Consider the following 27,126-nt stretch of genomic DNA (forward strand, 5'->3'; position numbering starts at 1 on the left):
TGTACCCAGATGTAAAGAGAGGAGGGTGGGATAAAATCTAATAAAGAGACTGCAGTGTAATCTTGGTATTTTTCCTTAATGATGCTGTGTTCATCGGTGTATCCTAATGACAGATTGGATCCATATTTTAATTTATTAATTATATTAAAATATTATAGGTAGTATTTCTGATCAATTTTTCATAATCACTGTGCATTTGGTTAACTGTTTTAACTGTAAAATATACTAGTATCTGTAGCCTTCATTTTGAATTATCATTTTTACAGATTTTTGGCTTTAAAATACAAGATATTCTAGTTATTTTTTCCTCTGAATTTAGTTATTTAGATATTAGATTTTTGTGCTGCCCATCTTGTCTGGAAACCTTAGATTTTTCATCACCTTTCCTCTCTTTGGTGTCACACTATGAGAAGGACAGGGTTTTTTTTTTAACCTCTAAGTTGATAAACTAAGTATAACTGCTAATAATGCTTGAAGGCTATTCTGCCCCAATAAGTGATTCTTATTTCCACATATACAAATAAGTTTCTGTAACATGAAAGATCACTTTGCCTCTAGAATTATACATCCTTGAAGATGATAGCTAAATGTGCTCAGAAGTCACTTTTAAAATTCTGATTTGTTAATATTGTTAAACTTTTTTATCAGAACAATACAAAACACTACATATTCAAGAATATTTTTAAGCTTTATTTTGTACACGAACTAGCCTAGTATTAAAATTTATTATATCAGATGGCTAAACTATTTGCCATTTCTGTTGGATTATCTAGTCCTCTAGGAAATTCCTAAAGAACTAGAAAAAAGTTTTTAATGTAATCCTTCCCCCCACCCCAAAAAATCTCTCAATTCCCTCAAAGTGCTCTGGATAAGAACAATTTTCCATCCTTGGGGAGAAGACACTGTGTAACAGTATACTTTCAAGCCATAGGAAAAAATAGTGGCCATTCTGAAATTTACCTGGCAAATTTGTAATCATATATTTCTTTCTCTCAAAAATCATGATTCAAGAAATACCTATCCATAATTATTATATAAGTACTAAATATTTTTTAGATAAGACATTGACTTTGAAGATAGAGTGAATTGTTTATTTCACACTGTGGTAAGAACCAAATTCTGGGTATTCACAGGGACCATTTTCAAAACAATGGCAGATACCACATCAATAATAGCAGCAACTTAATCATCATCTTGAAGATTCTTGATCTTGTACTTATGACGTTCAATTTCTTTCTGCAGACGGTCTATTTCTTTCTTATGGTGACTTATTTCCTCTTCATGATGTTTTCTAAGATTTGCCAACTGTTCTCTCTCTTTCTCCCTGCAAAAATATTAGGATAATATATATTATTGTCATTTATTCAAACCTCAGCTAAAATATCATGAAAAATAATGGCACAATTATTCACTTCAAAATGCAGTCCTTACAGCATCTACTAAATGACTACCTACCTCACAGGTTATCCCATTGCTAATCAGCAAATACATTAATATAAAGATGGCCTGGCTCATTTATAAAGGTAATAACATGATTTAAGTTATTTGCTATTGAATATTCCATCTTTCCTTTTACAAACTCAAGACTCATTTCCCCCATTCCTCACAAATTTGTTAATGCAAAACATTTTGGTTCAAGTTTGCTGTTCAAAATTCCATGAAATATTCTGCTTTAAGTGTAGAATTGCTTTTTCAACATATCAAGCATTCAGGGATTTAGCTGGGAGAATATTTGGCCGGATGGACATGAAATGCAATAACTGGAGCATGAGGTGACCTCCAAATCTAACACTATAAATTTGTATGAGATGCCAGCTATGTTATCCTCTGAAAGAGGGAGAAACAAATAGGAAATGTGGAGCTAAAGTAGTATGAATAGTTACAATATTTCACTGCTTTCAGGTGTTTAAAGCAGTTCACGTGCATATTCTAGAGCAGGGATAGGCAACCTTGGCTCTTTTATGACTCCTGGACTTCAACTCCCAGAATTCCTGAGTTGAAGTCCAAGTCATAAAAGAGCCAAGGTTGCCTACCCCTGTTCTAGAGTCTAGACTTTATCCTTAAAATAAACCCATACAAATAAATTGATATTATCTCCCATATTACAGACAGTAAGTATTGGGGATAAGATGCCTACATTTTTTATAGCAGAAATCAGGTTCATAATTAGTGAAGTTTATGAGTTTAGGTACCATTTAGTAATTACAGGAATAACTGATTTTTTTCTCCGAAGAGATGAAGTTAGTTTATATATCTCCTAATCCCAATTTTATCACAACTGTGAGATAGGGTTGACTGGAAGATGTTTGGTTCCAAAATAAAGTCCAGTGTCCCCTTGAGATGAATTATCAGTTGACTACCTGGACACATCCATATTTTCTTGGCAACATGCAATTAGTTTGCCTACTCTTTCTTTACTGTTTCAGAGCTAATCCCTCTCACTTCACAGCCAAAGGAATATGGCTGTATCTACTAAAGGAAGACTTGACTTTGGGTCCAGCATCTTCTAACTTGCCTTGTCACCCAAAATATTTATATATGAGACTCTTGTGCAACATGAGAGGGGAAAGGCAGTTGTGGAAAAAGGGAGAGAGACCCAGGTTCGAATGTGTATCACACCAGGGAGACACGGGTTCAAATGTGCTATCAGTCACAGAAGAATCCTGAGTGAGTTTGGGCCAAACATTCTCAGCCTTCCCCACACAATCCTTATTACTAAGAAAAAAATCAGAAATGGAAAGGCAGTTCATACCATCTTGAATTTCTGAAGGAAAAGCAGGTCAGAAATTGAAAATATGTCACTAAATCTAAAAAAAAGGTCATTAATTACTAAATGGGTGAATTGCAGAATACCCTAGATGAGGGTAAAACGGAAGCCCAATCATTGTTTCAGCCTGTGTGACTCAGGGTCTTATGTTCAACCCTAGTCTATTTTTTTTGTTCTGGCGTGGCATTCCACGGGTAAATCAACTTGCTCGCTAATTCGTGTTTAATGTAATGTGTGAATTCAGACATAACATACTTGAAGTAGCGTTCCTCCGCAGCCGCTTCCCGTTTTCCAAATGCGCCGCCAGCTTCACGGATGGATCCGCCTCCACCCCCGCCTTTTCCAGCACCTTTGCCGAGCTCACCCAGCTCAGGAGGGGAGGGGAAAAGGAGGCATACATTTTAGACGCTACCGCCTTTGCCTCCAGCACCAATTCAGACCCGCCCGCCTCCCCTTCTCAGCGAAGACCTCCCCGAGGCCCTACTGCACCGGAGGCTCTGCAGCCGAACCACCGATACCGACGCTACCTGATCGGAGCCCGAGCTCCAGGCCCGCTGCTGCTGGGGCAAAGCCATCGCTCCTCGCAACCCTGATCTGAAAATCGCACCAACAGCAGCCATCTCAGCTCTGTCCTTGGAAGTGGATGGGTGGGTGTATCTGGTTGCTGGAGGAAAAGGAAGGGCAAAGTGAAGCGAAGGCCAATCGGAGGAGAAGAGGGAACGAATTAGGCCCAATCAGAGCCACGCAGGAACTATAGAGGCCAGTCGTTCGCATTTTGAACTTCCGTCGTCTCAGGGAGCTCTTCTAGGCACGTTTATCTATGGAGAGGCGTGACTTAAAGGATCCGCCCTTATTCTTGGCTTTTCCGGGATAATTTTCTGACATTGACTGTAAACATAGAAATATGTAGCGTGTGGACTTAGACTTACCAATCAGTAGCTATGAATATTTTTTTTTCCTATTAGAGAAGGGGTCTTCAAACTTGGCCCTTTTATGACTTGTGGACTTCAACTCCCAGAATTCCTCAACCAGGCATGCCTGGATGAGGAATTCTGGGAGTTGAAGTCCACAAGTCATAAAAGGGCCAAGTTTGAAGACCCCTGTATTAAAGGATCTTAATCTTTCCTCGCTTTTGAACGATGAGAAAGATGGATTTCAATCTCTGAAAAATAATTAAATTAGGCTTGTGCGGTCTGCTTGCAAGGGATTGTCTTTTTGTTAGCAAGTCGATCTTTACTCGTTTTGGGTCCTGCGTTTCTGGGAACTGAAGTCCACGCAGCTAAAAGTGGATGAGGTTGAGAAACACTATTGCGGAGGATAAAAGAAGAGAAAAGAGCTGACTATGGGTCCTTGTAGGAAATATTTCTTGTTCCAAAAAAAAGCAAAGAAAAATAAACCAGAAATTTTGTTGTGCCTAAGCGAGCGGGAGGAGAACTACAGAACACAGTACCGGCCAAGACACAAGAAGGCCTCGGCGCTCTGGCCCTTTAAGAGCCGCCCCGCCCTCCCGCCCTCCCGCTCGGAAAGGAAGACATTGTGGGTCACGTGCCGGTGCCCATGCGGGATCGGTCCGGATCAGGTGGAAAGGGCGCGCGGCCGGTCACGTGGTACCAGAAATGGCGGCTCCGGGCGAGCGAGAGGCGGGCGGCGGCGCTGAGGAGGCGTTTCTCACCTTCTACACGGAGGTATCGCGAGCCGGTCTCCGTCCCTAGAGAGCAGAGGGACGCCTTGTTCTTCTGGCCCGCCTCGGCCTGCCCCGGGTCACAGGGCTCGTGGCTGTAGTGGTTTCTTCCAGCCGGGCTGGGCTTCTCCCTTCCGGCCGATTGCTGAAGGTGCCGGTGCCTCGCGGTCCTTCTTGCCAGCTCGGCCGTTCTTTCCCCCTTCCCGGTCCCTTCGGATGGAGCGGGTGGGGGCGTTGGGTAAAGGAGCCTTTCTCGGCCTCTCGTGCAAGGCGCGGTCTGCACCGGGGCCAAAGAAGCTAGCTTGTCACCTTTGAGGGGGTTTGCCTTCCTGCCACTCGTGGCCATTTGTTGCTTTGGCTGGGGCACATGGAAGCTGTAGTCTGAAGGGCGCTCGGGGTGGCTACAGTTGGCACGGAGCCTATTAATGGAAAACTAGCTAGAAAACGAGATGGGCAGGGAGCCAAGGGAATTCCATCGCTTGAGTGTAGGAGAGGAACAGAGCATTGATTGCCAGCCTGTTTTCTTATTTTTCATCAAATTATTTTCTTGGAGCCCCAGGCTTAATTCTAATGCCTTGTTCTTTCATTGTGCATAAGATAGGGACTCGATCAGAAATATGTTAAGTCACATATATGTGATGACATGTTAACATTTGCTCTGCAATCACCTGTGCACTTATATGTCCTCAGGATTTGGGCCCAAACTACTATGATTACAATGTTTTCAGTCGTTCCCAGCTGCATAATTTCAAACTCCTAAGATTTTGGTCCTGATCTTCCTGCTCCTAAACTTATTCCTTTTCTATTTTCTGCTAATCCCTTACATATATCCTTTATTTTTGTTCATTTTTTCTTTCAAATCAAATCCCAGTTGATTGGTAGTACAACTTTTAAGATTTCATTATAACTTTATCACTTCATCAATAGTTACAGCTAGTAAAGAGAACAGTATCCAGGTTATTTGCTTTTGAGATATCTTCCCATTCTGTAAAATGGTGGGTTTTGAAATCTTGGAACGCGTGTATGGGGCTAAATGTAAATTTACCTAGTTGTTGCATTTTGCCCTATCTTGTTTGTGGTTATTTGTATTAGTATCAAACATTATACCAAGTTCAACCAGTGCTGCCTCTTAGAGCAGGTCTTTTCAACCTTTTCACCGATTGTACCACTTTTAGGATATGGCAATATTCGAGCAAGGTGTCAAAAACTTGATGACCAAAAAAACCCCAAAACTGTTCAAAGTTGCAATTGTACTGAAATGACATGACCATTTTTCACACTTATGACCATTGCAGCATGCCCAGGGTCATGTGATTTATATTTGGATGCGTGGCAACTGATTCATATTTATGATGGTCACAGTGTCCCCTTTTGCAACCTTTTGACAAGCAATGGCAGGGCTGCTGGTGGCCAAGTGCTAAGGCAGGACTTCCCTCCCTCCTTCCCTGCCTCCTTCTCTCTCATTCCCATCTCCTTCTGAAGGAAGAATTTGAACCCCCCCACCCCCATATTTTCCCTCTTTCATATATTCATCAAACAAGGGAAAGCCTCCAGAGACAGAAAAGACAAGCAGCTGAGGGAACTAGCTTAAAAAGGTGCATTCCCCTTTAAGAATTAGCTACTGGCTAGAAAGGAAAGTTAAGGAGCCGGCAGCCAGCAGTTAAGGAAGAAAAAAATGTAGTAAGTACTGGTTGCTGGCTAAGAAAGCCTCCCCAAATGGCTCCATTTATAAGTAAAGGAATGCTGCAGGCAAAATCCATTCAGGAGAAAAATACTTCAAAATCCCTTGCAGCAAAACTTACAGCTAACAATAGCAGAGCAATAGAATCTAACAGGAGACGTCAGCCATATAGAAACTGCCAAACACTCCTTAAGAACACAACACCCACATTGCACAAATCCCAGAACTTCAAAGTCACAAAAGCACATAAGAATCCTTCCACTCTCCATCTCCCTCCCTCTGTGCCTCACTTCCAGCGATGCTGCCTTTCTTCATTCCTCTCCCCCACTGCGTTTCTTGCCTGTTTGTTGCTGCCAGCACAGGTGGCTGCCACAAAAGTTGTAGATAGGCTCATGGTCAGCCTGCTTGATCTCCTCTCCCCCCACCCTCCTCCTTTCCCTTCAGTGCAGCTAGAGCTGACTCTGGCTCCTCCCAAGGCTGCCTCTTTTTTCCTCTCCCTCTCCCACCCAAACTGCCTCCTTTTATAGCCTCTCCTATCTCTGTCCCCTCCTCCTCCTTTCTCTTCTGGTGAGCTGGAAGTGAGCCTGGGGCCTTTGCCTCGCCCCAGCCACTCTGCAGCTCCAGAGGACTCTCTCACAGTAAGTCCTGTGCTGCGCTGGCTCGTTCCCTCCCCCACTACACTTGGTTGGGCAGGGCCACATACCACCTGCCACGTGCTACTGTACCACAGATGGGACACGTACCACTGATTGAAAAGCCCTGTCTTAGAGAACTTCAGAAGAGGAGAAGGGGCACAACTGTAATAACCAACATTTTTTTTTATCCTGTTGCATATATAATCATATATGGATTTGGGCATCAATAGGTGGTAGCAAAGAGTTATCTGTCTCTCTGCTGCCATCTAGGGATTCTCTGGTATAGAAAATGGCATCCCTATTGAAATATGAAATAAATTGAAAATGATGTGATCACATACATAAGTGATATTATTTTGTTATGTATATTCAACAATTTAATTCAGTTGGGTTTATTCGGCATACTTAGTTCATTGAGTTGCTTTCAATGAAGTATACATCATAGTCTTCCCTAACAGTGTCTTCCAAATGTGTTGAGCAATAGCTCCTATTATTTCTAGCATTTTCCTGTGGAGTTTTAGGTGTTTATGTCAGTGTCGGCCCTAATCTAGTTGACTTTAGCTCAGTCCACAAGATATATTGCCATAATTAATTGAGGCTTTTTGGATTAACCCAATTATTTTATTATTTGTATCCCACTTTTATTATCCAACACATCTTCCGCCTCCTATTTTCCCTACAACAATTATCTGGTGCAATTCTGGTTATTAATGATGTGCTAATTTCTACAGGTAAAGCAAATTGAAAAACGAGATTCTGTTTTAACTTCAAAAAATCAGATTGAAAGGCTTACCAGGCCTGGGTGCTCCTATTTTAATCTGAATCCCTTTGAGGTATGTTTAAATTTGTTTTCTTTATTCATTGTCCCACCACTGCAGGTTTTTTTGTATAGATCCTGTTACTTGAAAGAGATATGCAAACTAGCAGGGTTCATTCCTGGAACATTTGGCTTCGCACACAACTAATTATTTGCTTGTGTCATACCACTTGTGGTAAACTTTTATATTGGCATATTAGTTGCTTGCTCTCATAGTGAATCATTTCATTAAAGTATTTGAGAATCCTCTAACATTTTATTTTTGAACCTAAGGTTTACTCGTTCTTTTATACTACAAATGGCATCACTCTTGATCCCCTTTAGAAATGAGTCAATGAATTAGTAAGAGGTAACCTAGTTATTTAGGCATTCACTCTAGATTTGAAGTACATTTTGCAGCAGAGTAAGAATTCAGCCCATCATTTAAATTCATACATGCATTTGTGTTTTGTTGATTCGCTATTATTTTTCAGTTACTAAGTCTGCTGGAAGGACACATGGAATTTTAACAAGTGGCAGTATAAAATGGTGCTTTTCAGAGTGCCAAGAACCATATTCTCTGGTCCTTTACCCTTCTTGCTACTTTTCCATCTTCATCTTAGTGTTTGATAACCACTGAGCATGCCTAATTGTTGCTGGATGGTTTTAGAGATTACTCCCTGAAGAATTTCCCTATTGAAGGATTTTGGTTTTGTACTTTCTTGATGATCTTAAAGTTTCTGGAGCATGGAGATAACTCATTTCATGAATAGTGCTGTTTGTGTGTTTTCTAGGTACTACCTTTATTCTGACTCTGTAAACCGCTTAGAGTGCTGTAAAGCACTCTGTAAGGTTTAAGTGCTATTGCTACTTTTATTTTATTTTTTAAATGTCACTTTTGGACTTTTCCAGGTACTGCAATTGGATCCTGAAGTCACTGATGAAGAAATAAAGAAAAGATTCCGTCAGGTATATGGCTTCTATAGTTTGCTAAACATGGAGGAGACCCTCTTGGCAGTTGTAGGGATCAATAAATTTATTTGAGAACTGCAGCTTACCGTTTCATTGAACATACGCAGCATGCAAACTTAAATTTACAAAGTGCTTTGTAACGCTATATAAACATTCATGTGTTTGGAGTTATCCCAATTGCTCTAATTTAAGGGATTACATTGTTTCATTACTTTGAAAGACTAGTAGTCAATGCAGCATGACTATGCAGAAGGTTAGATAGATAAGCATTGGGTATATAATAAAAGATGAAATCAAAGAATAATTCACCAGGTTATGATTTGGCAAAGAATTATGTTTGGTAACTATGATGCAGAGTTTTGGTTTGTTTCTGTTGTATTTTTTATTGTGTATTTTATTCCCAGATATTCCCAGAGTAGCAACCAATTAGAGTGGCCTATAAATAAATATGCAATTCAATTCAATCTTTATTATGATCACAGACCACCACGAAAATAAATATGCAAAACTTCCCCCCTTCTCATTCTATTTCCCAAACAGTTAGCAATACTGTTCTGATAGCTTTCTTGAGGTATGACAAAATTTCCTCCAGTCTAGAAACTTGTGTCTGAATTTGGATATTTTGTACTGAAATCACAAATATGAGCACCTAAATACATTTTATAGCTTGTGTTTTTTATCAGTGTTTTATCACTTTAAAATGTTTAATAAAGAGATTGTTAGAATATTCAGTATTATAATATTGAATAAATCACACATTTGTGTCCTTTAAGAAATTAATATGTCAATATCTCTGAATAGTACTTGCTATGCTTCCCTGGCTATATAGCATTGAAGAAATTGGCTCAATGAGATTGAGGAATGTTTGTTTATTATAACTGGAAAGAAGGGCTTGGTTTATGTGATTATTTCATATATTTTGATATATCCATGTTCTTTAATTATATAGTTATCCATATTGGTCCATCCTGACAAAAATCAAGATGATCCTGACAGAGCACAAAAAGCTTTTGAAGGTACTTCCCTGTTTTTTCTATGTTTAAGATTTCAGGCATTAGCAGTGTATCCAGTAGGCGATTCTGATGTTAGCATGAAAAGATAAATTACATGTTGCCTTTTTTGCTAGATTCCTAAAAACAAATATGTCTTTATGTTTTCTCTAGTAGTATAGATTTTTCAAGTTGTATGAATGTGCTGATAGAAATGTTTGGTTTGTCAGCTGTCGACAAAGCATACAAGCTATTGTTGGACCAGGAGCAAAAGAAGAGAGCCTTGGATGTGATACAGGCTGGAAAAGAATACGTGGAGCACATTGTAAGTATCGCACATGGCAGCCAGCCTGTGATCCAAGGGGAGAGGTGTGAACTACAGCAGTTGGCATCTGTTTGTGTATTGCTTAGACTGAGAATAATATATGTTTAAATTGTTCCAAAGCTTGCCTATATTTTAGGCAGTTTGCACCACAGCTTTGATGAAGATTAACTGTGATGATAAAGAGAAGGGGCGTTGTCTTACCTGAACGCCTTTTCTCAGCATGACGATGGAGAATCCACAGATGGGTTGATCTTGCCTTTCTGCCCTAGATACTAAGTCAATCAACCTTTGCCACGCTTCTCTCCTTCCAGGTAGGAATCCCCAGTCACGACGAAGGCGCAGCAGTTGATGATTGTACAATGTGGTGGTGGCTCAAATTCCCCTGGCACAGGACCAGATGGACCCAAGGGAGGGGGGATGGATTCTCCATCGTCATGCTGAGAAAAGGCGTTCAGGTAAGACAACGCCCCTTCTCCAGCATGACGAATGGAGAATCCACAGATGGGACATACCAAAGCCTCACTGTCCCTATGGATGGGAAGAAGTCGGGGCCTGTGTCCCACTATCTGTTACTACCCTTTGGAGAACTCTCCTGCCAAATGAAGTGTCAGCTGAGGCAAACTTATCTAGCTTATAATGCCTCACAAATGGGGAAGGCGATGACCAAGTCGCCGCCTTGCATATCTCTTCGATGGACGCCTGTGTTGCCCATGCCGCTAAAGTTGCTGCACTGCGAGGAGTGTGCGGTGATTCGTCTTGGAACTGGCAAGGAGTGTGTCTGGTATGCCTCTGCTATACAAGCCCTAATCCATCTGCCGATAATAGAGGCAGTCACCTTCTGACCCAGTAAAGAGCGGTGGAATGAAACGAATAGGGCTTCAGATTTGCGAAAGGAGGCAGTTCGCTTAATATAGCGACGCAAGGCTCTACGAATGTCCAAGGTGTGCCACTTACGTTCCAAATCGTGGGACGGCTTAGGACAAAAATCCGGCAGTACAAGCTCCTGCGTCCTGTGAAACAATGAGTTGATCTTGGGGACGAAGGAGGGGTCTAAGCGTAGGACCAATGAAAGATACATAAGTCCTCTCTAATTGAGAGTGCTGCCAATTCCAAGATGCAACTAGCTGATGTGACGGCGACCTTGAGAGTCAAGAACTGTATAGTAGAGGTTCTGATGGGCTCAAATGGAGGTAAAGTGAGAGCCTGTAAGACCTTGGACAGATCCCAAGAGGGATATCTGTGAACCACGGGCGGTTTGCTGTTGATTGCTCCCCTGACGAAGGAATGTACCATGGGGTGTTGAGCCAAAGGCTCTGAGCTGCCATATGTGAGCACCGTGGACAGAGCAGCAACTTATCTGCGGATAGTGTTGGGTGCTAAACCCCTTAAATCCCTCCAGTAAATAATGCAAAATTCTTGGAATAGTAATTGTGGCTGGATCTAACTGTTGCCTCCCACACCAGTTACAGAAATTCTTCCATGTGGAATCATAAATTCTATTTGTTGCCGGCCTCCTTGAAGCCTGAATCATGGTAATCACGTCTGATGAGTAGGACTCCTTTGCTAGGAGTCTCCTTTCAAATGCCAGACGGCTAGCTGGAGCCACTGGGGCTCTGGGTGTTGTAGAACGCCCTGGCTGAGGGAGATTCGATCTGGGGGTATCCTCCACGGAGGAGAGATCGAGAGACTTATGAGGTCGGCAAACCACGGCCGTCTTGGCCAGTGCGGAGCAACGAGTATCACCTCTGCCTGTTCCTGCAGTATCTTCCAGATAACTGCCTGGATCAGAGGGAGAGGAGGGAATGCATACATTGGCTCTCTGGGCCATGGGCTGCGGAGGGCATCTACCCTTTCCGCCCAAGGAGACGGGAACCGGGAGAAAAATCTCGGGAGCTGAGAATTTGCCGGGGTAGCAAACAAGTCCAGCGTTGGATGACCGACCTCTCCGATATCTCCCTGAAGAGATCTAATAATAATAATAATAATTTAATAATAATAATTTAATTTGTACCCCGCCCTTCTCCTCATAGGACTCTGGGTGCAGGCGCCACTCGGAGTGGTCCACTGTTGCCCTGCTTAAGAAATCCGCTTGTTGATTCGTCTCTCCCGAGATGTGCTCGGCCTTGAGAGATGAGAGGTTGGTCTCTGCCCAGGTTCCCAATAATTGAGCCTTGGCCATGAGGGACCTGGAGTGGGTACCCCCTTGCCTGTTGATATGGGCTTTCGCTGCCACGTCCGTGAGGACTAGGGCGTGTTGCCTCGCCACTGTGTTGCGGAAGTGTCATAGAGCCAGATGTACAGCTCTGAACTCCAACCAGTTTATGTTGTGCTTCAGATCTGATCTGGACCACCGACCCTGGGCCAGCTTCGATTGCAGGTGCAGTCCCCAGCCGAATAAACTGGCATCCAATGTTAGGATGAAACAGTTGGGCTCCTTGAATAAGTTTCCCCTGGACATCGCTGGGAAGGCCCACCACTGGAGGGATTTTAGGGTCTGTGACGGGACCCTTACCCTGTGGTTGGAGGAACTGGTGCCTAGTCTCTGGAATGGGAGCAAGAACTACTGCTATGCAGGAGACCATCTTTCCTAGCAGTTGAGAAAGAGTCGCTGGGGTGACTACTCACTCCCTTTGAACCTGGGTGACTAGAGATCATATGCTGTCCCACCGTTCCTGAGACAGGTAAACCTCGCACTTCCTTGTATCTATCACCATGCCCAGATGAAGGAGGCAAGAGGAGGGAACTATCTGGCTTTTCTGGAAATTCACTGAAAACCCGTGGTCCTGGCGGGACCCTGGCCTGCAATTGGCGAAGCCAGAGGAGCGAAGTTCTGGTGAAATTTGATGGCTTGATGGGTCCTGCGGAAATTAAGGCTGAGGCTTGATGGGTCCTGCTGAAATTAAGTTCTGCTTTTTTATCCTCTGATTTTAAAGCCTCCGCTATATCTCCAGTCACAGTGAAGGAAGAAACCAATGGTGCTAAGGGCTCATCTACCGTGGGGACTGCTAGCAACTCTGACCGTGCTGGGGCCACATTAAACAACTTTTTGTCAATCCCCTCCAGGGATGGAAAGGTACCAGGCGTCCCCCATTGTCTTTGGACTGTATTGAGGAAAAGGGGAGGACAGGGAATGTCCTGCTGGGTAAAAGTTGGTTCTGAAAAAACCTGACTGGTAAGTCCCTGGCTGGTGGAAGGTTCAGCTTGAGGAACCCCTTCAGAACCAATTTGAGCCATGCTCCTGGCCTTGTGAAGTAGAGACTTAAAGAGGGCTGGATTAAACAGACCTATGAAAGGAGGGGGATCAGGGGATAGGTCCTCATCTTCTGACATCCCCTGCTCTGTCTGTTCATCGTCCCCTATGAACGACATTCTGCTCCGGGAGGAATGGGAGGGGGAAACCGACCTTTGGTATGCTGCTGCTTCCGCCTGGGAGAGATAAGGTGGGAACCCTGATGCCATAGATTCAGGCCGAGCCCTCTGGTGCAGGGTTGAAGCCACGCCCTGAGCAATAGCCTGAGAAATCAGAACCTGTATTTGTTCTGATAATTCTATTCCCTGAGTCTCTGGAGGGCGAAGCCCTGCCGCTGTAGGGGTGAATATGGCCTCTGGGCCCAGAGGTCTAGATGTATTTGGAGGAACAGGGATCCGAAGACCAATCCCCTCACTAGAAGGGGGAACCATCTCCACCTGCTCTGCCATGGGAAAGGGGCGTTGTCTTACCTGAACGCCTTTTCTCAGCACGGAGATGGAGGATCCACAGAATGGGTTTAGACTGTTTTCCTGCCGAATCAGATCAAGTCAGTCAGAGTTGCCACGCCCCGTCCAGGAGCACAGATCCCAGTCTTGACGCGAGCGAAGCCATTGACTGACACAAGACGTACTGGCTCATAAACTAAACTGTCCTAGTCGTTAAACGACCCAAAGAAAAAGAGGGAGGGGGTGGATCCTCCATCTCCGTGCTGAGTAAAGGCGTACAGGTAAGACAACGCCCCTTCTCCAGCACTGGAGATGGAGGATCCACAGAATGGGACATACCAAAGCCTACTGTCCCTTAGGGTGGGAAGCAGACCGGTCCGGTGTGGCACTCTGATGAACTACCTGTTGGAGTACCCTCCTACCAAAGGAGGCCTTCGCCAAGGCAAATTTATCGATTTTATAGTGCCGAATAAATGGAGAAGGCGATGACCAAGTGGCCACTCTGCAGACGTCTTCAATGGATGCCTGAGTAGCCCAGGCCGCAAACGTAGCAGCACTCCGAGTGGAGTGAGCTGTGACCCGTCGTGGAACCGGTAAGGATTCAGCCTGATATGCTCCGGAGATGCACACCCTAATCCACCTGCCAATTGCGGACAAGGAGACCTTTCGATCCCTGGAGGAGGAGTGGAAGGATACAAACAGGGCCTCTGATTTTCGGAAATCCGCTGTCCGTGAAATATAATAACGGAGCGCCCTGCGGACATCCAAGCGATGCCATTGCCTTTCCAGGGTATACGATGGGTCAGGGCAAAAATCCGGGAGCACAATATCCTGGGACCTATGGAACAGTGAATTTACCTTTGGTAGGAAAGTGGGGTCAAGGCGAAGAGTCACCCTATCCGAGTGGAAAATGCATAGGTCCTTGCGGACCGAGAGTGCGGCCAGCTTGGAGATATGCCGAGCCGACGTGATAGCCACTAAGAATGCCACCTTGTGAGACAGGTGGCGAAGGTTGCATAATCCTAGGGGGTTCGAATGGCGACTTCGTCAGGGCCAGAAGTACCCGTGGCAGATCCCAGGAAGGGTACCTATGTACTGCAGATGGTCTGGTGTTAGCTGCGCCCTTAAGGAATGATCGAAGCAGGGGATGATGCCCTAACGACCCCCCCAGAGTCACAAGTGAGGACAGTGGCAAGAGCAGCTATTTGTCTGCGTAATGTGTTCGGAGCTAATCCCCTCTCCAGACCCTCCAACAGATATTCCAAAATATGGGGAATAGTGAGTTGTGAGAGTGGCAAGTTGCGCCTGGAGCACCAGGAGTGGAAATTCTTCCACGTAGCCTCGTAAATACGGTTCGTGGAGGGACGACGGGATGCTTGGATTATATCGATGACCCCTGGTGAACAAAACTGTTGCAACAAGCAAGAGCGCTCAAGTGCCAAACGGCTAACTGGAGCCATTGGGGATCCGGGTGAAGGATGGTCCCCTGGCTGAGTGAGACTCTGTCCGGGGGAATTCGCCATGGGTCTGTGATGGAGAGGCTCATCAAATCGGCGAACCAGGGTCTCGGCCAATAAGGAGCTACTAGGAGTATTTCCACACCCTCCTGGAGAATTTTGCATACCACCGCTGGAAGGAGGGGGAGAGGCGGTAAGGCATAAAGCAGGCCCTGAGGCCATGGAGTCCGAAGCGCATCTGTTTGTTCCGCCCCCTGGGATGGGAATCGGGAGAAGAACCGTTGCAGGTGGGTGTTGACCGGGGACGCAAAGAGGTCCACCAGCGGCAGGCCAAAGCGGTGGCAAATTTCCTTGAATACCCTCGGGTGAAGGCGCCATTCCGAGTGATCCACTGTCGCTCTGCTCAATAAGTCGGCCTGAGTGTTCTCCTTCCCCGAGATATGGTCGGCTTTGATGGAAGCCAAATTGTGTTCTGCCCAAGATCCCAGTAACAGTGACTCGGTCAACAGAGCTCGGGATCGGGTGCCCCCCTGCCTGTTCACATGAGCCTTGGCAGTCATGTTGTCCGTGAGGACTAGCACGTGTCGCCGCCTTACCAGACTGTGAAAATGCCGGAGAGCTAGATGTATGGCCTGTAGCTCCAGCCAGTTTATGTCGTGTCGAAGGTCCGAGTGGGACCAACGACCCTGTGTCCACTGAGATCGAAGGTGTGCACCCCAGCCAAACAGGTTGGCGTCGGTCATCAGCAGAATTCGATCCGATTCCTTGAACAACGACCCTTTGAGGATAGCTGGAGACAGCCACCACGTGAGGGATCGCGATACCTGAAGTGGGAGTCTCACTCTTTGATGGGAGGCACTGAGGTTCCGCCTCTGAAAAGGGAGTAGGAACCACTGCAGCTCCCTGGAGTGGAGACTGGCCCACGGGACAATTGCTATGGCCGATATCATCTGCCCTAACAATTTGGATAGGTTGAGTAAAGATACTGTCTGTCCCTTGCGTACTTGGAGGACTAATTCTCTCAGGTTGTCCCGGCGTTCCTGAGATAGATACACCCTGCACTCCAACGTGTCTATGATGGCCCCCAGGTGTAACAGCCTTGTTGTGGGGACCATGTGACTCTTGGGGAAGTTTACCGAGAACCCGTGGTCCTGGAGCAGCTTTATTACTCGTTTTAGATCTATCTTGGCGGACTGGATGGAAGATGACTGGATCAGGATGTCGTCCAGGTAACATTGGACCCTGACCGGAACCATCCTTAAGTGAGCTGCCAGGACCGCCAGGATCTTGGTAAACACCCTGGGAGCCGATGAGAGGCCAAAGGGCAAAGCCCTGTACTGGTAGTGCCGACCTTTGTAAGCGAACCGTAAGAACCTTCGGTGGGCGAGAGAGATGGGGATATGGAGGTATGCTTCCGTGAGGTCGATGGACGTCAGGAAGTCCCCTTTTCTTACGCTTCCTAAGATGGAGTGGAGCATTTGCATCTTGAACTTGCGGTAAACAAGATGGTAATTCAAGCCGTTGAGATCCAAGATGGCTCTCCATCCCCCCGACGTCTTGGGAACGACAAAGAGGATGGAATAAAATCCCCGACCTCTCTGGTCCACTGGAACCGGTTCTATGGCCCGTATGTCCAGAAGGTGTTGGACGGCTTCGCCCATCAGCTTTCTTCTTGTGTGATTTCGGGGGCAAGGGCAAGAAATAAATCGATTTGGGGGATCGGAGATGAACTCCAGGTAGAGGCCGTAGCGTATGGTGTTGAGGACCCATGAGTCCGTGGTGGTCACCTCCCACTGGTGGGCAAATAAAGAGAGTCTGCCCCTTATGGGAAGAACCGTCAGGGAGTCATCTGGAGTGACGGAATGGACGGCCGCTCCCCCGAAAGGGCCGCTTACCCTGAAATTGTTGCCTGGGCTTAACCACCTGCCTGTCATACTGTTTCTCCTGTCTGGCCGGGAAGGGGCGGAAAGGCTGGGTGTAGTTATATCTAGCCCCAGGCCGAAAGGACTGTCTACGGGGAAAATAATTTTGGCGTTTTTCAGATTTCTTAATGTGATTGAGGACCTTGCGCTTGCCCTTATTCTCCATTAAATAAGGAGTCAGAGCTTCTCCAAACAGCTTACCTCCTTGGTACAGGGCCGCTGACAGACGCCACTTAGACTTGGCATCAGCGTGCCAGTGTTTGAGCCAAAGCATACGGCGTCCAGTGATGCTGGATGCCATAGCCTTGGAAGTAAACCTGGTGGCTTGGAGAGTGGCATCCGATGCATATTCGATGGCTGCGACCATCTTGCTGAGGTCCTGGTGGGAGCGGACATCGTCCACTGGGGTCCGTGCTTGGAGCTGCTTGAGCCATCAATGAGCAGACCTATTAAAGAAGGATGTGGAGGTGGCCGCCGTGATTACCCATGCAGTTGCCTGGTGAGTTTTCCTGAATGCGAGCTCACACGGTCCTCCGCCTTGAGGGCCTCAGATACGTCTCCGGCTATAGCCGTGGGAGAAATTAAAGGACCGAAGGGTTCATCCACTGCGGGCACCTCAAGTGCCTCTTCCAAATCTTTGGCTACATTATAGAGCTTCTTATCAGTAGCACTTGGAAGGGCCGTTTGTAGCGTGCGCGCGCGCCTCGGTCGGATTCAGAGGCCTCGCTACGAGCCTCAAAGGAAGCTGAAGAAAGCAAAAAAATGGCCGTTTTTCAGTTCTCCGATCAGCCGTGAAGACGCTGTTCAGAGGGCCGTGAGCGCGCCTCGTGAGTCTTTTGGCGCCCGAGGGCTGTCGAATTTAAAGTATTTCCCCTCTGAAAAATTCCCTGGGGTCTAACAGCCGTTAGACCACGGAACTCAGTCGCCTTGTTTTAAGGCTCCTGGGAGGAGGGGAGAGAGAAGGGACCCCCTTCTATCTCCCTTTAATTCTTCCCCCCCCCCACTACAGAGCTGTAAAAGGTGACTGAGACTCTGAAAAATTTTATAAGGGAAAGCCGAATCTGATAATTTGATAAAGGGAAAAACCGAATTAATGTCAGAAGAATAGAATAAAAGAAGGGTGAGATGGAAGATCCACTAATAGTAGACTGTCCCTAAGAGCCAGAGTTGTACGTTCTGTCCATGGGCAAGATTAAGTCAAGACTGGGATCTGTGCTCCTGGACGGGGTGTGGCAACTCTGACTGACTTGATCTGATTGGGCAGGAATACAGTCTAAACCCATTCTATGGATCCTCCATCTCCAGTGCTGGAGAACTGACCTGTTTCCCCTTCTGAAGACCAGACACTTGGAGCAGCAGAAATTGAAGGAGCGTGTTGAGGGCTAAAGACCGATGCCTCCATGGGAACAGGAATAACCTGACCAACCCTTGCATTGTCCTTTTGTTTTGCAACTTTGGAGAATTGTTTCTCCAATGCCTGGTGCCTCCTGCTTGCTTCTTTTTCAGCAGCTTTAGAGGACCTTTTGTCAGAGATGGCTCTGGATCTGAGTTTCCCAGCAGCCTTCTGTTTGGCTGATCCGGATTTCTTGTGCCTGGGAGAACTGCTGGAGGCACCTTGAGATGTCTGATCTGTAACTTTTATCTGCCATTGTAAATGAGAGATATCACAGTAATGGAAATCTGAATGTATTTGTAACAGAGAGGTGATCCCAGCAGCAAGGAGCCAAGTTGTGCCTAAGGTGGTGGTGGCGGCTCAACCAACTTAATGGGATAGCCAGCGCACTCACAATCCTGATAGTGGCAGCCACGCCCCGAGCGTTTAGAAGTTGCTTGGACTGATCGAGCACGTCCGTAATGGCTGGGATGCTGGAGGCTGATGCTGTAGCCTGATTGCAATGCAGCTAGCTGCTGAGGAGCCTGAATCGATAAGCAGCACTCTCTAAATGCCGCTCTTAAATCCTGACTTTCAGTAAGTTGCTTTCAAAATGGCGGCCGCTATGAAACGAGCTCCTGCTCCGTCTGTGTGACCGAATTAGTAAATGCGGCCGCAGCTTCAATGTTCAGGCTAACAAGACCGCTGGCTGAAATTTGGCCGAATCAATCCTATTTAAGGCTAAATGGCCCTGCTGGAAGGGAGGGTTCCCCCCCAACCCAGGAACAGCAAGGACGGTGCTCAAAGTGGCGCCTGCAATACCTCTGTCTGCTTGGGAACTATTAAGAGCTCGAGGCTTCAGCCGAAGCGTGTAAAACAGTTTAAAACGGAGTGCTGAAATCAGCACAGGGAAGGGAAGGGAAAGGTACAACCTGAGAATCCAATGTGTAGTCTTTCTGCTAAAACCTAGAGCCAACCTTCACCACGTCTCTTGGGCTAAGACTAAGTCGTGACTGGTGATTCCTAGCCGGAAGGAGAGAGGCATGGCAAAGGTTGATTGACTTAGTCTCTAGGGCAGAAAGGCAAGATCAACCCATTTGTGGATTCTCCATTCGTCATGCTGGAGAACCACACATTGTAAAGAATATGTTGTGAATGTTAATATCTGCTTCTAAACTTTTAGAATTCAGTGAATTTAGACTGGAAGATAGATGAAGGATTAATAAAGTAATTGGTCTAATTAAACTTATTCAAAACTTTCTCTTAAAATTCTGCTAGAAAGAAATGGAGTTAGGAATGTTGAAGAAAATAAATACATTTTCAGAGTTGTAATATATTTCACACAAACTATTAATCTTGGAAGTTGCTTAAATGTTTATATATCTGTAGCTTCGCTTTGGCTTGCCTGTATCTTTTTGTTGGTGGTGTTTCCAGCAGGAAAGTGACTTACCAACATTGTTTACTTTCTTGCTATTCACATGGGAGAAATAAAGCTACTGGTCTTCTAGTGCTGCCTTGTTGCATCCCTTTTCAGTTTGTGAAGAATGACAATTGTTACACTGTGGCAGATGTCTTCATTATCTTCCAAAGCCTTCAGTAATCCAAAGATGTCCTTATAGGTGGAGGAGTGGGTTAAAACAATAAACAAATGAGAAACTGTCTGACACAGAGCTTGACACTTTTTTACTTCAGATTTCAAGTTACATACTTGCATCATATGTATGTAAGTATGAATATATGTATGGCAACAGGAGCAATTGCTCCTGTTCTGGTGGCAGCATACACATCTGCATAGAATTAAGTTCCACCAAGAATCTTTTTTCCTTGTAATACTAGGAAAGTGATCATGTAATGTATTTCTTTTTACAGGCATTCAGATCCTAACAAGTCAATAGATTAGCAAAAATTATGCTTATGAGAGTAGCAGTGCTTTGACCAACCCTTTTGCTGTTATAATGTGCCAGCACAATACTGCACTATGAAGTTCTCACATGCTCTGCAATTTCTGTGTTCCTTACTTGTGAAATCTTTTTTAGGTAAAAGAGAAAAAGAAACAGTTAAAGAAAGAAGGCAAGTCAACCAATGTAGAAGAAGATGATTCAGAAGTAGTAAGTTGACCAGTTCATATTTCCAGGAATGACCAGTGGTGGCGAACCTATGGCACGGGTGCCAGAGGCGGCACTCAGAGCCCTCTCTGTGGGCACGCGTGCCGTCGCCCCAATCCTAGGCCTTCAGCTGGGTTTTATAAAACCTTTTCACTTTAGGTCTCCGTCACCGTGTGCAAAAAAAAAGAAAAGGTTCAATCAGTCAATTTCCACTTCTCGCGGGAAAAAAAAGATCTTGCAAAGTTGGAATTGATTGAACTTTTTAGTCCCACCCAGTCTGTCGTTACCACCGCAGCCACACCCATCCAATGGGCCACACCCATCCAATGGGCCACACCCACCCGGCACCCGACGATGCATAAGTGGGTTTTGGGTTGCAGTTTGGGCACTCGGTCTCTAAAAGGTTCGCCATCACTGTCCTAGACAATACCTTCATTTGGATCAATATTGGCAACACCTTTTGAGGAGCTTTGGTTTGATTCTAGACCCATAAATATATTTGCTACTCTTCCTCTCTTGCATTCTTTGTATTATATTTGATTACGCATTTAGTTATCAGTGCCAAACTAGAACATGTTTGTATTCTTAACATTAATAATCCTGCAAATATTTATACAATATTTATGTAACTTATTCTGGGATGTGCTAATGATATAATGTCCCAAACGTCTTAGATGAGAACAAGGAAAAAATGAAGTCCAGCTACCTTTTGGAAAAGCACCTTTGGGACAACTATGAGCTGGATATTGAGATTCTCCATAGACATTTAGTGATATGATGGTTGGTGGCAGGTATACCGTAAGGCAGGGCTCTTCAAACTTGGCCCTTTTATGACTGGCTGAGGAGTTCTTGGAGTTGAAATCCACAGGTCATAAAAGGGCCAAGTTTGAAGACCCCTGCCATAAGGGCATAGCACTTCCCAGTTGCTTCATGGTAGTTTGACTACATCTAATATACAATCTCAAGCCCAGCCTCTGGATTAGTATTAGTTTATTGGGATGTGTTCCTGAAGACAGCTGGTCTTTTTATCTAGGCTCAGGATTATGTTTTATTGAATTGTAGCTGAGCCTTAACATAAGTGCTGAATCTCTTGTTCCTTACAGTTCAAACAGGCAGTATACAAACAGACAATGAAACTCTTCGCAGAGCTTGAAATTAAAAGGAAAGAAAGGGAAGCAAAAGAAATGCACGAAAGGTAGGAAACAGTGCTGGATTCTTGCGGCTTGTATTGAAAACTCTGGGGCTAGACATTCTGATGTACATAAAAGAGCTCGATTATTGACAGTGACAGAAGAATACTTAAATGGAATTCTTTATTGTTATGCTAAAACATAAACTTATACAGTGAAGTATCTGGGGAGGCAGTCTCTTACTGAGGCTTGGGGCTGTGAGGGAACAAGCTGTGAATGGCTTGGACTGGGGTCTGCTGTTGTTAAGTGATGCCATGTGACATTGTACTTTCGACTGCATCATTTAGTGATGGAAATTCTGGTCCCAATACCATTGTAGCCATGAGGTCTACTTATACTCACTTTGTAGCACACGTAAGAAATAATAATTCTTCCATGTCTAGGTTAAACTTTAAGCTTCCAGAATGAAGCCACCTTCCTGGCTTCATGGCAAGCAGTGAGATCAAATAGATACAAAGTGCCAGATAAGCAAAATGACCATTTACAACAAAAGTAAATGTAGCACAGTGTTGTCAGCTCAATTGTGTAACACAAAGATTGTGATCATCTATATTGCTAATACATTGTTGAATGACAAGTGTAGTTGTACAGATTGTCAGGCAGTTTTGGGTATAGTATTGTGCCCCATGCATGTCGTAGGTGTTTGGTAATACTCTTTACAGATTTCCTTCCTTTACTTTATTGTGGGCAAATTCTGTCTTAAGAAATTCCTTGAGGCTTAAGATAATATAAGACTCTTTCATTTGTGTAATGCAACTTCCTTTAAGAAACAGAAACTTTCTTTGCAGCCCACTGAACAAGAGTTTGGAAATAGATATTGAATTGTGGTCTCCTTTATAGCTCCTCCATAGCTACATGTTGAAAAATGTAGTAATGAAAGTTGAGGGAGGGATGGAATAGGAGGAAATAGGAATAGGAGCGGTGTTGGGAGGGACTCGTCGCTCCCATGTAACGCCGCTGCTGCGCGAGCTGCACTGGTTGCCGGTGGCCTTCCGGGTGCGCTTCAAGGTGTTGGTTCTCATCTTTAAAGCGCTCCATGGCATCGGACCTGGATATCTCCGAGACCGCCTTCTGCCGCAGGTTACCTCCCATCGGCCGGTACGCTCCCACAGAGTGGNGTCAGCCAGACAGTGCCGGCTGGCGACCCCCAGGGGGAGGGCCTTCTCGGTGGGAGCTCCCACCCTCTGGAACGAACTACCCCCAGAGATCCGGGTGATTCCGGATCTCCCCTCCTTCCGCCGCGCCCTAAAGACATGGCTTTTCCAACAAGCGGGTCTGGCCTAGGGAATTTTAGCGGGGTTTTTTAGGGGATTTTTAGGGATAATTTTAATGATCGGCCTGTTTAAATATTTCTTTTTAATTCGGCTTTTAATTATTGTATTTGTATTGTAGTTTTTATGAGGCTGTTAGCCGCCCTGAGTCCCATGAGGAGAAGGGCGGGGTATAAATTAAATTAATAAATAAAATAAATAAATAATAAATAAAATACTTCTGTTAAATGTGTTCACATTGTAGTATCTAAATATTGGCTCCAGGGGGTGATCTATGTCTTTAGCCCTGGGAGGAGAGAATTCTTAGTTTCAGTTCCCCAAACCCTTGTTTTATGCTCTTCTTAAATTCTTAGTTCATCCTGTCTTTGGCTAAAACCAGCCAGGGAAGTCCAAAAAGCCATTATCTGCCAGCTAACATGACAGCTGTAATCTAAAACATAGGCACCAGATTGAAGAACACTAGATGAAATTGATTTGTGATCTCTTCTGCTCTGTCCAACAAACATAATGCTAACTTTTCCTCCCTGGGCTTTTGTCCTAGAAAGAGACAGAGAGAAGAGGAAATAGAAGCCCAGGAGAAAGCCAAGCGTGAGCGAGAGTGGCAGAAAAATTTTGAGGTAATTACAGCTGTGGAGCCTTTGGGGTTCCATTGGAGTTTCAGCAGTCCAATTTTAAAACATATATAGTAGTACCTTGTCGACAATTCATTCCAAAAGATACATTGAATACTAAACTCAATGGTTAGCGAGAAAGCCAGGTGACTTACCAGGTGACCTGCTATTTCAGCCAGAAGAAATAGCAAGTCACAAGGCAGCTGACATCAGCAAGTTCTTCCTTGCCCGTGGACTACCGGGAGAAAGACAAATGCCGGGAAAAGGTTTCTGCTTCAAAACACATTGAATACTGAATTCGAAGAGTTTTGAAGCAATCGAGTGCTAATATATGACTATTTTTTATAAAAAGTATCACACTTTGCCTGAGTAAAATGTTTGGGGTTAGGTGATTGGGATTCCCAAAACATGGGGATCATTAGGCATATTTTCAGTCATGATCATGCATTGCCGGCTCACATCGGGAAGTGGGGATTGCTCATCCTTTGCGCAGTCAGCCACAAACATCCTGATTGCAAAAGCCATCTGTCTGGTAAGGAGTTGCCTTATACGGAGATGGGTGGCATAAAAATGTAACAAATAAATAAAAATAAAGGTAAAAGAAAAGCGGTATGTTCAGGAATTTAATGCAAAGCCGAAGCAGGTCCTGAATTACGTAGCAATTTTCTTTCATATGCTGATAAAGTTGAGAAAACTCAGCCATAAATGCAGTTGCAGAAATGCCAAATCACGTACTTTGAGTCAGCATGGGTGCTCTTGGTATAACTGCCTGGCAATTTTTGCTGCAGCAGCAGTAGGAAGTGTCAGGTTAGTTCTTAATGGAAGGATCTTAACAGAAGCTTCTGCAGCTATCCAGGGTCTATCTCCAGCTCACATTGAACATTTTGAACAAAGTGCTGGAGGTCTAATGTATTCTAAACTCCTGTGAAAAAGCTTTAAAAATTGGTTGTCAAGTCTGGTATGTAAAGAGCATGCGTATAAACTAATAGTACTCAGTTATTTCAGGAGAAAGTTAACTGATATGGAGTGATTTAAACAGATGTGGAGAAGATGGGCATAGTACAAAAGTGGTATTAATTGTCTCGGGGACTGTCCATTTTGAGACAAGAGATTAAAAACAGCAATTTTGTTCTGGGGATATATGAATTTTCTTTCAACAAGCTTTTTACTAAGGTAGACAAAGACATCTCTTCACCATCTTACATTATTTGTGGTTCATGAGGGGTACAAGTCGTCCTCGACTTACAATCATTCGTTTAGTGACTGAAGTTACAATACTACTGAAAAAATGAGTTATGACTGTTTTCACATTTAGGAAAGTTGTAGCACCCCCATGCTTGTGTGATCAAAATTTGGATGCTTGGCCACTGGTTCATATTTATGACGGTTGCAGTGTCCCGGGGTCATGTTATCACCTTTTATGACCTGACAAGCGAAGTCAATGGGGAAGCCAGATTCACTTAACAACTATGTTACTAACTTAACAACTGCAATGATTCACTTAATAACTGTAGCAAGAAAGGTTGTAAAATGGTGCAAAACTGGCTTAACAACTGCCTCACTTAGGAATTTTGGGCTTAATTGTGGGCTTAAAAGTTGAGAACTACCAGTACTTTTGAACCAGAGAGAGGATACATGACACTAAAACATAGATTGGTTTTGGGTTACAGTCCCTCTATAGATTTATGCAAGTAGATATATGATTGGGCACAAAGATATTTGCTTGGATAAGAAAACATGTGCCTGTGTAGTGAGATAAGAGGGGCAATTAGACGGTAACTATAATGGGGCGGGATTATAAAGATAATGTTTTCAAAAATAAAGAGGCAGTATTCCATAAAAGTAATTTTTCTCTAGAGAATTACTTTGTGTTGCTTTCACAGAGCTTTGCTTACCTCCTAATATCTTATCAATTTTCCTTGGCCTTCTAAATGTTTATGGCTGAACTGACAGTTTCCCTGGGGAAGCATAGTTGGTTTAGGGGCTTTTAATTGGAAACTCCCCGCCTCCCAACACATTCTTCTTGTAGGGATATTTTCTGTTAGGATATTGAGGGGAAATGATAGCTGTATTCTCATTGTTGCTCTTGTTTTCCTGCTCATCCTCTTTGTATCCAGGAGAGTAGGGATGGACGCGTGGACAGCTGGAGGAACTTCCAGGCAAATACAAAAGGGAAGAAAGAGAAGAAAAATAGGACCTTTTTGAGACCACCCAAAGTGAAGATGGAGCAGCGTGAATAAGCTGGCTATTCTAGGCTCCTGTGGACACTTGTGTATTACCATGTTTAAGTCTCTCCTTGCTTTTCCAGTAGAATCTTTGTTTTCAGTTTGATTGATTGAATCTTGATCAGAATATTCTAACCTCTGCTTGATTCCCTGAGGTTCATGGTTGAATTTCCAGGCCAAACCTCCTGCTGCTTTTAGAATCCTTGGCTAACTTAGAAAGACACCACCATCACATGTACCTGTAATCCCTGTAATTTAATGTTCTGTATTTCAAGAGTATTGCTGTTCAAATGCCATCAGGCCTGCAGCTTGTGGAAGCATCTATTCAGTATTTCCAAAAGGCAGATACTGAAACTGGCCTAGTGGCTCGTCCTGCTCACCTCATCCAGCAGACCATTTTTCATCTCCTCTCACTTGCTCTGATGAAGTCTGGAACCAAGAATTGAGTTGCCTAGCTAAGCTTCAAGAGGAGTTCTCAAGTCAGCTGCATGGAGCTGATGGTTTTCCCAGCTCTAATTTCCAACTGTGGTCCAGGATTGTAGCTTGGTGAGCAGACAGTCTGATTACTAGAACCACCCCCACCCTCTGTAAATAAAGAAATGAATATCTTGCATTGTATATTCAGTTAGTGGCAATGTTCTCTATGTAAAATAAATTTTTACCCAAAAACATTTCATGGCAGTGCTCAGTTATTCCAAAAACATGCAGTTCATCTTTCTGGTTGAAAGAAACATGTTTTCTCTGTATCTTGGCATTCATGTTTGTTTATTCCTGTCAGAAGCATCACAATTAAAATAAGGCATACCATATTACATAAAATTTAAAATACAAGATTGAAATATATACAAATTAAGCAGATCTTGTCCAGAAACTAGCAATATTGTGTTCTGTTGCACTGTGTTATTATTATGTAGGTTAATATTAACCTACATAATGAATTACAATCTTAAATTGAGACCTTTCAGATGATTGGAATTGCTGCCTTGTACAATAGCTTTAACTACATCATGTGCTAACTATAAATAAGCTTTTTAGTCTTTGATCTGTCATCACAACACAGCAAATTAAGAATAATACATATTTGTTGGTTGATGCCCATTTTGGCATGTATTCCAGCTGCTTTTGTGATGGCCTACCAGTGAACCTTTCCTGGGGTTGCCACCTTTTTAAAATCCTTTTGTAAAATAAAAACCAGGGCAAACTAAGCTATCCTTACTCTGAATAAATTCTCAATCTCAGAGCTCTCCACCCCCCCATTCTGTGTCCAGAAGCTGTAATAGGATTAATTAGGATGAAGTTCCTATCTGAGTCTGGATGACACAAGAAATGAGATTTATAAAGTTTTATAAAGCAAAGACACAAAAGTATTACCTTAATTACAGTTTGGTCTATGGTCTGAGTTTATGTGATATGCCCAGTACAAGAACACTA

General features: G+C 44.1%; 2 protein-coding genes across 2 annotated transcripts; one reads left to right on the forward strand and one right to left on the reverse strand.

The window, feature by feature from the left end:
* Positions 1 to 1,074: 1,074 nt before the first annotated feature.
* On the reverse strand, positions 1,075 to 3,428 carry ATP5IF1 (ATP synthase inhibitory factor subunit 1). Its single transcript, XM_015816613.1, has 3 exons — positions 3,295 to 3,428; positions 3,023 to 3,135; positions 1,075 to 1,324 (listed from the first exon to the last, which is right to left on the reverse strand). Exons 1-3 carry the CDS (start codon positions 3,385 to 3,387, stop codon positions 1,183 to 1,185), a joined length of 348 nt encoding a protein of 115 aa, XP_015672099.1. The 5' UTR covers positions 3,388 to 3,428; the 3' UTR covers positions 1,075 to 1,182.
* Positions 3,429 to 4,368: 940 nt separating this feature from the next.
* Positions 4,369 to 26,346, forward strand: DNAJC8 (DnaJ heat shock protein family (Hsp40) member C8). The gene is made up of 9 exons (XM_015816582.1): positions 4,369 to 4,452; positions 7,496 to 7,597; positions 8,473 to 8,529; positions 9,482 to 9,548; positions 9,752 to 9,846; positions 20,330 to 20,401; positions 21,502 to 21,593; positions 23,401 to 23,476; positions 25,588 to 26,346. The coding sequence occupies exons 1-9, from the start codon at positions 4,384 to 4,386 to the stop codon at positions 25,708 to 25,710; spliced, it is 753 nt and encodes a 250-aa protein (XP_015672068.1). The 5' UTR covers positions 4,369 to 4,383; the 3' UTR covers positions 25,711 to 26,346.
* Positions 26,347 to 27,126: the final 780 nt, after the last annotated feature.

This window comes from Protobothrops mucrosquamatus, unplaced genomic scaffold, assembly GCF_001527695.2.
Source record: "Protobothrops mucrosquamatus isolate PMUCROS unplaced genomic scaffold, P.Mucros_1.0 scaffold468, whole genome shotgun sequence".
Classification (NCBI taxonomy): domain Eukaryota; kingdom Metazoa; phylum Chordata; class Lepidosauria; order Squamata; family Viperidae; genus Protobothrops; species Protobothrops mucrosquamatus.